We start from the raw sequence: 13,463 nt of genomic DNA, 5'->3' as shown, positions 1-13,463 counted from the left end.
CACAAATGGTTTAGGGCATCTCGTAGTCGAGCAGTCTCGACTATAGCTTTCGTATTTGTTTTTATTTAAATGTATTTGCTAATTGCGGATTAGCCGATCAGCATGTATCTTATAAAAATCCTTATATGCATCTCCAGGCCAACAGTCCCCAAAACAATTGCAGCAGAAAATATTGCACTGTCCAGTTCCACAACAGGGGCTAGCCTTGTTTAAACCTCCACATAAGCTTGCAGAGCAATGCCTACATTTCTGATCTATACAGCAGGGCGCAGGCGGTACTTTTCCACACGCATCTGTATTACAGTCTCCAGCCCTTTCAATTGCAGGATATATGGTTTTACATTTATCGTCACAGGTCATACGAAAAGTAAGTTCCGTTGCATGGCAACATAATGCACTTGAGCTCCACGTCCACAGAGACAACAGTTGAAACAAGATTAACGACAGATACGATATAGACATCGTTAGTATTCCAGCTCGATATGACTTCAAAACGTCAGGTCGTTCAATATAAACCTAGTCTGAAATGAGACAAAATTATAATCGAGTTTGTTATAGAAGTGAGACGAATGGAAATAACGGAACGAATAACCTGCCACTGGGAAATTATAAGTTCGAACCTCGAGTACGAATAGAAAAACTTGTATAATCCCACGTAGCTTTATATATATATAGCTTTAAAAATGAAATGCTATGTCTATCAGAAAGCACGGACTGTCTAGTAAAGTTAAATTGAAAGCTGATTGATTTGATTTCAATATTGGATTATTACAAGGAAAAGCCTCGATATTTAAAGATTTACCATCAGCGCAAATCTGTACAAAATAACAGAAGTTCTGGTATTTACGTTTTCGCACATAAGCTCACGACCCTCAGCGATAAGTATATGTAAGAGGCGAACGCAAAGCCTTACGAGTTCAACGATAGGATTAGAATAATCAATAGACCAACGCGGAGTCTTACAAAGTCAACGGCAGATACACAATAGTTAAGAAATAAGAAGTAAAGCTGATGTCAGAGTGGCCGCGATAAGCGAAGCGATGCTATAAGCGATAATTATCGCAGCGATCCGCAAAGCGATGATATGATAGAGTGAAAGCTATCCGCAAAGAGAGAAACATTACAAGTGTTCAAATTTTAGTCTGAGTCGCAATGTTTTCATGAAAAAAAGCAACGGGATCCATCCACTAAATGAAAGCCGTTTGAAAAGAGAGTTTCATTGCTTACATATATCCAAATTTAAGACTGTATTCTGAGAAATTTTGTAACTGTACACTTTTGATTATTGACAGTTCAAGTGTAATTGAGAGCGAATACATGCAAAACAAGTAAGAAAACTCTAGTCGAGAGTGCTCGATTTAGTATGGCTGAAATTTCAATTTCGATGTATTTAAAAATATAAATAAAATACAAAACTCATTTAATAAAATATAAAAATATTTTGAAACAATTAAAAAAGTTAACATCGACTTCTCGATAGAGCGTCATGCAGCTAACAAACTACGCCACCTCACTTCTGCAATTGGCGCTGGCAAAACTCAAATAGATTCACTGCTGCAGCGCCATCTACCAAAACTAAACGAAACTAACAGCTGATGTGATTCAACGAATGTTTCTAGAAGAAGTTTGAATGTATGTGTGCACACGCATACGATGCTGTTGTAGCTGCTGCACGTGCGTTTGTTAATTGGCCAAATATTTGATTATTTTTTATTAATTTTTGACTGAACGGAATTTAATGAAACTTTCAGCATATGATCCACATATTATATTGAATATTTTAGAAATTAAAAAAACAAGTAAGAAAGCTCTAGTCGAGACTGCTCGACTACGAGATCCCCTGAACCCTTAGAGTGTTAGCTATTTCAATAATTTTTCGCGTCTTTCAGCTTACACAAGAAACACGCACACACACACACACCCACACACACGCACGCACGCACGCACACACAGGCATACATACACACACATACACACACACACACACACACACACACGCACACACACACATACACACACAAGCATAAACACGCATGGGCGGCAGTGAGCGCTTACTATGAAACTTTCAGATTATGATTATAACATGGATATGCATGTAATTGCCAAAGCACAAGTCTCTAGTATTTGAAATACGCTTTTTACAAAAGTGAGGGTGAGGGGGTAAATTTAAGGGAGAGGGGGTAAATTTTAACAAAACCCAAAATTGTATAAATTTTTCACAAAAACCCCGATTTTCCATTTTCAATGCTAATGGTATTATAATATTCAAGTGTCTGGGTACAGAAAACTCGAATTCTGGAGAATAAGAGTGAATACAAAAGTTTTTATTTCATTTTATTTACTAACGATATCGTACCGCGAATAACCAATTTTTCGTAAAAAAGTCTCTTGCATGGTTTCCAGCCCAACAGCCCCGATCACAGTTGCAGCAGAAAATATTGCACTTTTCAACTCCACAGCAGGGCGTAGGCCTATTTGTACCTCCACACACAGTTGCAACACATGAGCCCCTTATGGCATCAAAATCACCTAGGTGCACGTAGCCGCAACTAACTCCACATCTAGTTTTAAAATAAATCCTTGTTGATGTACAGCAGTCTGCATTTGTACTCCACGTCCACAGAGACAACAGTTGTATTAAGATCAACGTCAGGTGCGATATAGACATCGTAAGTATTCCAGCTCGGTATGACGTCAAAACGTCCGGTCTTTCAATATAAACCTAATCGGAAATATGACAAAATAATAATCTAGTTTGTTATAGAAGTGAGACGAATGGGAATGACGGACGGATGAACTGCGACTGAGAAGTTATAAGTTTTAATTGCGACTACGAATAGGAGGTCTTATATGGTCCTACTTAGCTTTATATATATGTATGTATAAATTAAATGTTATATCAATCAAAACACATTCGGACTTGTCAAGTAAAGTTAAATTCAATAACGATTGATTTGAGTGTAAAATTTGAAGATTGTTAAGGATTTACATAAGAGATCAAACAGCGCAAGTCGATAGAAAACAAGTAAGAATGCTCCAGTCGAACCCTGAACCCTCTAAGCTGATACTCTACTCATTCCGCACTTCTTTTATGCAGACATGCATACACAGGCATCCACACGTACGTATAATCACGCGTTTTGCTGACTGCGCAGTAAGCAGCGACTTCGCTTGGGCTGCGCTGCAGTGTGGGCAATATTATGAGAATTTATTAGTTGAATAATATCTCTCCTACTACAGACTATCTTTATGAAACTTGCAGAGCGTGATCAAATGGTTAAAAGGTGTGTGGTATTCCAAAGCACAAGTCTTTAGTACTTGAAACGCGTTTTTAAAAATTGAGAGCGAAGAAGGCGTGGTATAAAAAATCTGTATATCCATTAACTTTATATACAACGCAAATTTGAAGTCTACAGGTCTAAAAGTGTTCAAATTAGGCTGAAAAAGTTCGATTATTCTCGATAAAAAAGTTATCGGATGAGTTAAAATAAGAAAAACTTGTACTGCATATGGTATACACGAGTATGCATGCCAAATTTCAGCTGTCTAGCTCTTATATATTCTGAGATCGGTTTGCTCATACGGACGAACAGATGGACAGGGCTATATCGACTCAGCTCGTCGCCTTGAGCTCTTGCTCTTTATGGGGTCTGCAACGATCCCGTCTGCCTGTTACATACTTTTCACAAAACCATTATTCCCTGATTTCCCATTTTCAATGTGTTCAGGGTATTAAACATAAATTATAGAACTACATAAGCCAAGAGATTTCGGTACGGAAGAAATATAATATGGAGATTATCACAAGCTGTTGTATAGTAGGCATATACCTATTTCAAATCCAGATTTTCCCCCTTTTGATAAACAGTCTCCCCATTACTATGACGTTTTTATTTCAGTTAATTAATTAAGTAAAGGTAATAAGTGCAGGAATAACCGATATTTTGCATAAAAATCTCCTATGGGATTTCCACCATAACAGCCAGTGTCACAATTGCAGCAGTAGATATTGCATCTGCCTCCACAGCAGGGCGAAGCCTTTCTTAGACCTCCACACAAAACTGCAACACAACTCTCCTCAGCGTCGAATGCTGGATACAAGAAGCCACAGGAAACATCACATTTTGGATGAAACCTAATGATTTGTGGGTGACAGCAATATGCACTTGCTCCCCACGCCCACAGACACAGCAGTTGTAACCAGATTAACCACAGATGCGATATTGACATCCTTAGTAATCCAGCTCAATATGACATCAAAACGTCAGGTCGTTCAATATAAACCTAGTCTGAAATGTGACAAAATTATAATCGAGTTTGTTATAGAAGTGAGACGAATGGGAACGACGGAACGAATGAACTGCGAATAGGAATTTATTTATTTATTTCTTAAAGATATTGACAAAAACGGGATTCAACATAAAATTAGAAAGCCTAAACAAAGTACAGAAAATAATTACAATAGTTTTTATTTTCTATGCCAGTTCGGCCAGCTATGCCCACGTTTCACAGCCAGATATAGTCAGTGATACTACTGAGACTATAAAAAGAAAGTGTTAGAAATATAGAAATATTCAGTATAGATAATATAATAATTAAAACAATTCTTAAGATAAAAAATAATAATAATAATAATAATAATAATAATAATAATAATAATAATAATAATAATAACCATAATTATAATAATAATAACAAAAATAATTAAAAAAAAAAAAAAAAAGATTTAGTAAAAAAAAAGAAAAAGGATAGTATTAAAACTTGTTGCAAGAATAGTTGATAATGACAAAGAATAAGAAATAATAAAAAGAAAAAAAAAATAACAAAAAAAAAAAAAAAAGAGCCCAAATAGAAACAGGATAGGATTGAGAAATCGCTACACAACATTGGCAACGAAATGTTTACCAGTGCTTATGCCTGGGCACTGAGAGTGGTTTCCCTAAGATAAGCTAAAAGTAAAGATTTTATTTTAGGAAGAGAGAGCTCTAAGGAAAATACGTGGTAATATTTATTAAAATTAAGACAAAGAACATGAAACGCACTGTGCAAAGAATAAACCCTAGTGCACACAGGTAAATGAAGCAGTGTCTAGTTGTTCGGGACAGAACCGGTAAATTTAGATGACTCAACAAAGAGAGAATAGAAGATCTTATTGGCTGCTTTATATGCATATAAATATAAAGCAATATAAATATTGCATCACATTGAATGTCACATTAATCAGAAGGCGTTCGGATTTGTCTATTGAAATTGATTTTAATAATAAATCATTTTCGGGACAGGCAATTTGTGTGTGCGAAGGATGAGATTATATGAAAGATGATTTCATTTTTGTAGCCCATTAAAAATAAAAAAAATCACAAAGGGGCTAGGGCTTTAACAAATAAAAAAAAAAAAAAAAAAAAAAAAAAAAACAAACAAACAAACAAACAAACAAAACAAAAAAAAAAACAAAAAAAAAACTGGTATGTAATAGGCAGATGAAGGCGTACAAAGTTTATATGTATATATTCTTGGTTGAAGCGACGACTTGAAATTCGCATGTACACGGTCACGGTCTTTAATGAAATTAACCAGCACTCGAGTTGGTACAATGACAAATTGGACCGGCACAGAAACAGGGTAGCAACCATTCTCACTGCATACCGAACTCATAGGAGACTGAGCCCAATGCAACCTGATTCTCCCATCTCCTTTTATTATTATTATATTATTATTTCTATTATTATTATTATATTATTTTATTATTATTATATTATATATATTATTACTTTTTTATATATATATTCTTTTTAATATTTGTAAATATTTTAAACTTGCTAACGCAAGTTATTCGGTGCGCCCAAATGGGCAGAATAAATAGACAATAAGCTCACAAAGGGGTTACTGGAGAACATCGAATGGCTTCAATAAACATTATTTTTTTTTTTTTTTTTTTTTATTAATAAAGCCATACGGGGTAGTTTAGTAACCCCTTTGTGTGCTTTTTTACTAATCATTCAATTATTAATTAATAAAAAATAAACAAAATTTTATTCAACATATATTATTGTCAGCTTTTAGGCTGAAATGTTTTCGATCCCAAAAATATGCGTCGTTAAAATGGCTTGGCAGTGTTAGCATAACAGTTTGTAGGAAATATACAATGCTATTCGTGCAACTGTAATGAGTGAAAACGTTGCTTCGATCCATGGTAAGATATGCAGATCATTATAGGGCAAGGCATTTGTTATATTGAGATAGCAATACAGTGTAATCAATCGTAATCAATCATTAGACACGGAAATACGTAATTAATTGAAGGAGTCTTCCATACGGAAGTCTTACACCGCTCTTGTCGCCCATTATGGAGCCATTAGCACCTCGGCTCTGTCATAAAACGAAGTGAAGCAATGAGTGATGGAACCACAATAAAATAGGCAATCAATTCGTCAATCAAGAGCACTTTGTCTACAGTTAAATGACCACCCGAACAGTGAGTTAAGTGGACCCCTGTTGCTAGATAGGCTCCCTAACTCATTTCTTTGCACTTTTGGAGACGATCCAGCAGCAGCAGCAGCAGTAGCGGCAACTGTGGACGCAAAAAATTAGAAAAACCTGAGATCGTAAACCGGTTAATTTAATTTATTTTGAAAGTATTTTAGTGAATTTGCGTATTTGCCGGAGTCGTAAAAACAAAAATTAAATAAAATAAAATAAAAATAAAATCACTAGCTCCAAATAACAACTAAGTTAAATATTTAAAATATTATGTCTGTCGAAAGTACAGTAAAACGAGTCAGACCATCTCTCTTTAAGCTATTGCGCATGCTCAAAACTCCAGACAGCTTCCGTATGCAAATAGTACACGGCTCTCATAGAGATAAGTACGCACAGATCTTCAATTGATTTCGTGATTAATGATGACTAACTACCAGTCAGACATCGGACATCGGACATCGGATGTCGGACGGCATTCGCAGCGGGCAACCGTTTGTCTAATAACGAAAATAAGAACCAATCTTTGTGCATTGTTCGACACATAAAGCGTTTGTAGCTCTGCATCTCTATGTGGGGTTTTGTTGAGTTGTGAATGCTATAATTAAAGTCATGCTTCGATATGGCGTATCATTCACAGACCTTGGCCCCACAAATATTAAACATTACCATACTCAAGAGTATTTTTGTTTGTTGTTGTTTCTTTTTTCTAATTTACAAAATAATTTATTTTCAATTTATATATATATATATATATTTTTTTTATTTATTTATTTTGGAGTTTGCAATTCAACAATAACTAAATACTTCGATTTCGATGCAATCTCGATTTCGTTTTCCGAACTTCATTTGTCTCTTTGTACTTTTGATGTTTAGTGTTTGTATCGTGAGCATTTCATGCGAAGAAACGCCTTTGATTAGGAATTGGTTAGATGCGATAGTTGCTGAAGAAATTGTTTTTGTTTTTGTTTTTATGTTTTGTTATCGTTCTTGTTTTTTTTTTTTTTTTTTTTTTTTTTTTTGTATTTAATGTGTGCTTGGATTAATGCTAACGGTTGCGATAGCAGTTCCATTTTTGTCGATAGTAGATGGTAGTAGTAGTAGTAGTAGTAGTAGAAGAAGTAGTAGAGATGTGGTAGGAGTAGGAGTGGGATTCAGGAACGGAAGCAGTTGGATGGGAAGGCAGTGAAAGAGATGGAAAGAGAGAGAAGAAATATTGTATGTAAATAAAAAACATCCAAATACAAATTAGAAATCATATAGAAATTAGATATATTAAATAGACAAAGGTTAAGTGCTAGGCATCGCCCCTCTCTAGTAGCGACGCTGGCGATAGACGCGCCTTACATAGACTGGACGACGATATTGATAGCCGGCCTGGCTGCTGTACGCGTGTCCTGCCACCTGCTGCGGCTGGAGGAGTGGGGCCAGATACTGGGCGCGCTGCTGGATCGGCTGCTGGGCATAGGCGATCGGCTGAGCCACGGCAACGGGGCGCACGGCCGCGGCAACGGGACGGGCAACGGGACGAGGCAGTCCAATCACTGGACGGGGCACTGGGGACACAGCCAGGGGCCGTTGGGCAACTGGACGGGGCGCTGGGGCGGCTGGTAGCGGCTCATCGATGTCAATGTATTCCGGCTCGGGTGTCGCAATGTCCTGCGGGTTGGGTCCCTGTGTGGCCGAATCGGGCAGCTGCGCAGCAGTCGCACAGCCAAGCAGCGCCAGAGCAACGAACACGAAGAATTTCTGCCGGAAACAAGAGCAAATATTGAAGTACACTTGGATTCTGATTGGTTCTCGCTAATAGTTCGTTTATATTTAGCATCAGCCTGGGCGCGAATGGAATGCAGACGAGTGCCCACTCATGCCTGTCAGCTGGCAATGAAGTCGTACACTTGAACTGGAAGCACTTCAATACAATTCTTGTTCATACACACACACTCGGACACACACACGTATACGTGTGTAAATATAATTTGTTCTCTATTTATTTATATCATTTTTTTTTTCACAATGTCTTGTCCTTCATACACTCTGAGCACTCGTCGCAATTCCTGTGAGGATCACATACCATTTTGTTAAGCTTAAATAGGTTTCAGATTCGTTGGGTTACGCAAAAAATTTCTCGTCCAGAAGCGCACGAGCAATTTACACTTAAGAAGTTCAAAGCACAAATGATGATGAGCTGGGCTGTTTCTATGAAATTTATACTATATCTGGCCCGTCCGGTTCGCTATGTGGGTCTAAGAGAAGCAGCGCAAAGCGACGACCGCCAAAAAAAAAAAAATATTTATATATAAGAAACTCACACAGACACAGACACATATGTGTTGTTATAAATAAAGTAACAGCAACAGCAACAGCAACAGCAACAGCAAAAGCAACAATGGCCAGTCAAACAACAACAGTAACTTTTAACAACATTAAACAAATTCAAATCAAAATTTAAATTATATAACCAATATCATATGGTTGGATAGAAACCGCAGCTAGAAGTGGGCGCATGCCTGAGCATCTGCCGAGCATTGATAGACAATCACAATCACAATCACAGTCAGAGTCACAGTCAGAGTCACAGTCACCATCCCAATCACTTTGGTGTCGTCACGAGCCGTGACGCATCGACAGCAAATAAAAAAAATTTAAAAAAATATATCCAAAACAAAATAAGATAGTTTGATCATTTAAGAGTTCAACTCGATCACACACACACACATTGACATACTCTCTCTCTGTCTCACTCTTTCAGTTGCTGCTTCTCTTTCTCTGACATTCTCGCTTCGTCTCTCTTAAGTGCTGCGCTGTGCTTGGCACGGCTCGTGGCTCAATTGAAGTTCGTTGCCTAAGTCTTTTGTATTGTTCTTGATATTCGCTCCAATTTGCATAGCAGTTTTGAAGAATAATATTTTTGGCCAACTCTCTTACGAAGTGAAGCCCTCTAATTATGCAGACACTTTGAGTATATTTTTATATTATGATTTACTGCCTCATAAATCTGCATAATTAGGGGCGTGCCGCCGATGTTGTCACACTCACTCACAACTGGCTTACAGCTGGCATTAGGTTGATCTGTTATAGCAACACCTGATGTGTGGAGTATCTTGCCCGTCCAATTGTTTGTCAGCTCACTTGACCTCTGCTGCAAACTAATAACAATTTAACGGCTTTCAAGCAAACAAATATCATTTCCGTTTAACAGATATAAAATTGAAGAAGCGAAAAAAAAACCGAATCAAAAACATTTTGTGTGGGGGAAATACATTCACCTGGCATGTGATGGTGCTGCTTTTGGCATCAAGGCTATAGCAGAGGAAATGCCACTGAGTTGGCCTACAGAAAAGGGCCGAGCAGTGCTGCCATTTTGAATGGAGCCATAAAATTAAGCTAGAATTCAGTCCACTGGTTTTCTGATTCTAACTGGGTGTGACATCATGCCGCCTTTCACTTGCTCGGCGGCTTCTGCGCGCCTTGATTAATTGAATCATTGTCATCGCCGAGCATGAGCAGACAAATTCTAAACAAATAGCCAGTCAACCAGCTGCACATGGTTTCAACAACAATTTATCGATATTTTTACGGTTATTAGAAAATTGAAAAGTAATTAATAACGACTTTGTTGGCATATTAAATTTCAAGTCAAGAAACCAAGCGGCGATCAATCTACCATTAGCTATGGATCTAAACGATGCGTTGGTTGCGTCAATATTTTTTTTCGTATTTTTTTTTCGATATTTTCAAATTTGTTTTGTCGATTGTCATTTTATATGGAAAACTAATCGAAGGCAGTCGCCGATGCATCGGTATCAGCCGCTTAAATCTATAGCAGGGCGTGGCAGATTTATTGAGTTGTTGTGAATTGAATATAATGGCATTTTAAAAGAAATATAACCCATTTTTATTTATTTTATGGCAACAATCATCTAATGTGAATATATGTTTATCATTTTATGTCAACCATCTATGGCTGCGCACCGGAACCAAAAGCACCAGTTCGCCAGCCAAATTAGCATAGTAGCAGCAACGCAAAGAACCGGTACGAACCAATCACAAAATCAAAGAAAAACAGAATTAAAAGCCGTGAGCCGCCTTAAATGCCGGCGTTCGATACCTGTGCCTCAAATTTATGGAGTCAAAAGTGTCGCATCATTAGCTCAGCGCACTAAAAACTGCTCGAATTGAATCGAAAACGAGGGGGAAGAAAACTGAATACCCGAAATGAAAGGAAGTCACGAAGCCTCGACTCCCCAACTTAGTTGATTATAATGTTTAGAGCGAGGCGGGACAATAGCTTCAACTATTTTTGTATACACGTGTATAGATAGCGTATTCGACCTGTTAGCCAAAATGCCAAGATGCCAATAAGGCAATAAGAACAATAGAAGGAGCATTAAACCAAACATGATATGCTGATGTTGTTGATGCTGTCGAGCCAAACAATAAGCGATTCCCACGTCTACGACGTTTGCCTAGAGACACGCCTCGTTCTACGACGGCTGCCGGTTGTTTTCGCTTTTGATTTTGCATTTGAATGAGCCGTGTAAATACCAACAAGTCTTAGAAAAATTTGCATTGGTCGAGCACGGAGATCGAGCGGTTTATTTCTATTGTCCACACTGATGGGGCTGCGTTTGTTTTTCTTTAACATTTCAATCGAAACATGTGGCGGCGCACAAGGCGTATACGCAATGCCAAATTAAGTTGCCAGTTTAGCGCGTCTTCTTTGCATCGCATCTTTAGCATAAATTGACAATTGACTGCGACACACAAAAGCTCATAAATTAAGCAAAGCTGCAAAAATTACACATGATTTGAAATCATACTGCAGTCTTTGCCAGCCTTGGCCAAAAGCAATTCAAATTAAAATTCTTTGGCTCGCGAATTAGCCAATTTTTTTTTTTGCTGTGACAAGCTGCTCTTAGTCAAATATAAATAAATTGTTGTTACTAATGTTATTGTTGTTGTTATTGTTGTTGCTGGCCCGCTCCTGTCAGCCACTTTAAAGTAATTTTGTCAAGTGTCCAAAACAATGAATCGTAAATAACTGACATGTTTCCGCACATTCACCAACGCAGCAGCTCGCATTAGCATTATAAATATTCAATTAAATATGAATAAACTTAAGCAGAAGCGCCAACAACGAACTGCTCTATACACTGACTCCAATTGGATGTCGATGAGATTATAACGAGAGTTAATATACTCCTTAATAGGTGAATGTACTGAAAGGTACGCCTTGGCCTTTAGTATATAAAGTTTATGAATATTGTAATTCAAAATATATAAACAAGTTTCGAAATATTCTTCCAATTTTTTTCAATATTAATTATTAAATACAAATATTTATTTTACACAATATATTTAATTTTGAAAATGTAACCAAAATATATATTTCAATTTTATACTATTAAAAAATAATTACTAAAATTTTATCATAATTATTTTTATTTTAAAATAAATTTTATTATAATTATTTTTATTTTAAAATATAATATAAATTAAACAAAAAAGCAAAAGGTTTTTTGTTTAATTACTCAGATATATACATATTTTCGACTTTACAAAAATATATTTATTCTTATTTGTAAATATTTATACATGTATTTTTAAAAATAATAATTTATATGAATTTTATATTTCCACTAATCATTCAAGCTTACAATTTTAAACAGAAACTTCAAGAGCAGATCAACTTTAACCTAATTTTCGTCAAGTGTAAATTCAGTTCGCATCACTATCATACATAATCGGAGCAAGTCGTAAAGATTTTAAAGTTATTAGGGTATTTCATAGAGTAGGCATTTATTCTAGCGAATGGATAGTTAGGCAGACATGTAGAATGTGTTGAGCACTCGAGTGATTTATAAATGCTTCAATAAAGTTTATTTAAATAGCTGCTCGAGCAAATAAACAAATGTTACGCATTATTTCCGCCTCCGCATTCAGCTCATCATCATTGTGAATTTGGCAACTATTTAAGCCAGTTGATCCAGTGGAATAGTTTTTAATTTGTATTTCTTGTTTCATTCCCCCTTCAAAATGTCACAGTCTTTATTTCTATTGATGCCCCGTTCTATTTCTCGTTCTCGTTCTCGTTCTCATTCTCGTTCCCATTCTCTCTGGCGACACGCGCGCTGTGTGAAAGTCCGAGTCGAAGATGCTCAAATTTAATTGGCAACACAGAATTCATTATGCAAATGAGACGTAGATCGAACGATCCAGCATAGAACAGTGAGCCAGCACCGCTAAGCCGAATCTAATCGTTATTTAACTTAGTAATTAGCTTTTATACATATACATATATATTTAGCTTCAGAAATAAAAAAAACATAATAAAACTCGATAATTATAATGGCTGCTGCCCGTCGGCCAGACAATTCAGCGATGGCCAAAGCGCTCAACAATTTGCTTAGACAATTTGGCACCTTTATCTCGATTTCATCTTCTATTGACTCGTGCCGCCGCCGCCGCCGCCGTCGTGATTCTATGCGATGATACTTTGAACTTTTGCTTCGTATTGAGTAATTGACAATTGATTGGGGGGCTAGATGAGTGCTTGGTACTGAAACTCGTTTGATCTCCATTCATATTTGGTGTTGTGGCGGTGACAAATCTAGTTCATAGCCAAACATGAGCTGCCGCTGATAGCTATCGATCGAACTCGTTCTCGCAGCACTTAGGCAAAAACTCGTTGATTTAAATGTTTATACTTATTTATCAGCCATTCGAGTTAATTTGCACAAATGCAAATGCCTTTATCTTGATCTCAGCCAACGGCGAGAACCCGTTTTCAGCTCTGGCCCAAAGCAGACACGTGACGTAGTGCGCGGGCAATGCGAAGAACTGATCCCGCCACTAAGTCTGGCCAAGATCGCGCTGTGATGTAAAAGTTCTAAGCGGTGTCAATGGCCCAGCTAATGGCGGCTGTAAAGGTATACGAGTGTCTGTACGTGCGTGTGTGTGTGTGTGTGTGTGAATTAAATGAT

General features: G+C 37.1%; 1 protein-coding gene and 2 long non-coding RNA genes across 4 annotated transcripts; 1 reads left to right on the top strand and 2 right to left on the bottom strand.

The window, feature by feature from the left end:
• Window positions 1-9: 9 nt before the first annotated feature.
• On the bottom strand, window positions 10-1,095 carry LOC149268998 (uncharacterized). Its single transcript, XR_016269813.1, has 2 exons — window positions 848-1,095; window positions 10-521 (listed from the first exon to the last, which is right to left on the bottom strand). It is a non-coding gene; the product is annotated as an uncharacterized LOC149268998 (long non-coding RNA).
• On the top strand, window positions 19-5,426 carry LOC149268997 (uncharacterized). The gene is made up of 2 exons (XR_016269812.1): window positions 19-3,025; window positions 3,098-5,426. It is a non-coding gene; the product is annotated as an uncharacterized LOC149268997 (long non-coding RNA).
• A 2,038-nt stretch (window positions 5,427-7,464) lies between these two features.
• LOC108614101 (uncharacterized) lies at window positions 7,465-8,706 on the bottom strand. Of its 2 annotated transcripts, XM_089467652.1 has the most exons (3): window positions 8,552-8,706; window positions 7,825-8,226; window positions 7,465-7,525 (listed from the first exon to the last, which is right to left on the bottom strand). In XM_089467652.1, exons 1-3 carry the CDS (start codon window positions 8,552-8,554, stop codon window positions 7,520-7,522), a joined length of 411 nt encoding a protein of 136 aa, XP_089323778.1. In that variant the 5' UTR covers window positions 8,555-8,706; the 3' UTR covers window positions 7,465-7,519. The 2 variants fall into 2 exon arrangements, with proteins under 2 accessions (XP_089323778.1, XP_017863518.1); XM_018008029.2 differs by having other exon boundaries at window positions 7,465-8,226.
• Between the last annotated feature and the right edge of the window lie 4,757 nt (window positions 8,707-13,463).

The sequence above is a fragment of the Drosophila arizonae genome, chromosome 4, assembly GCF_054131065.1.
Source record: "Drosophila arizonae isolate 15081-1271.41 chromosome 4, UAZ_ARI_1.0, whole genome shotgun sequence".
In the NCBI taxonomy this organism is placed as follows: domain Eukaryota; kingdom Metazoa; phylum Arthropoda; class Insecta; order Diptera; family Drosophilidae; genus Drosophila; species Drosophila arizonae.
This window is presented reverse-complemented; position numbering and strand designations above follow the sequence as displayed.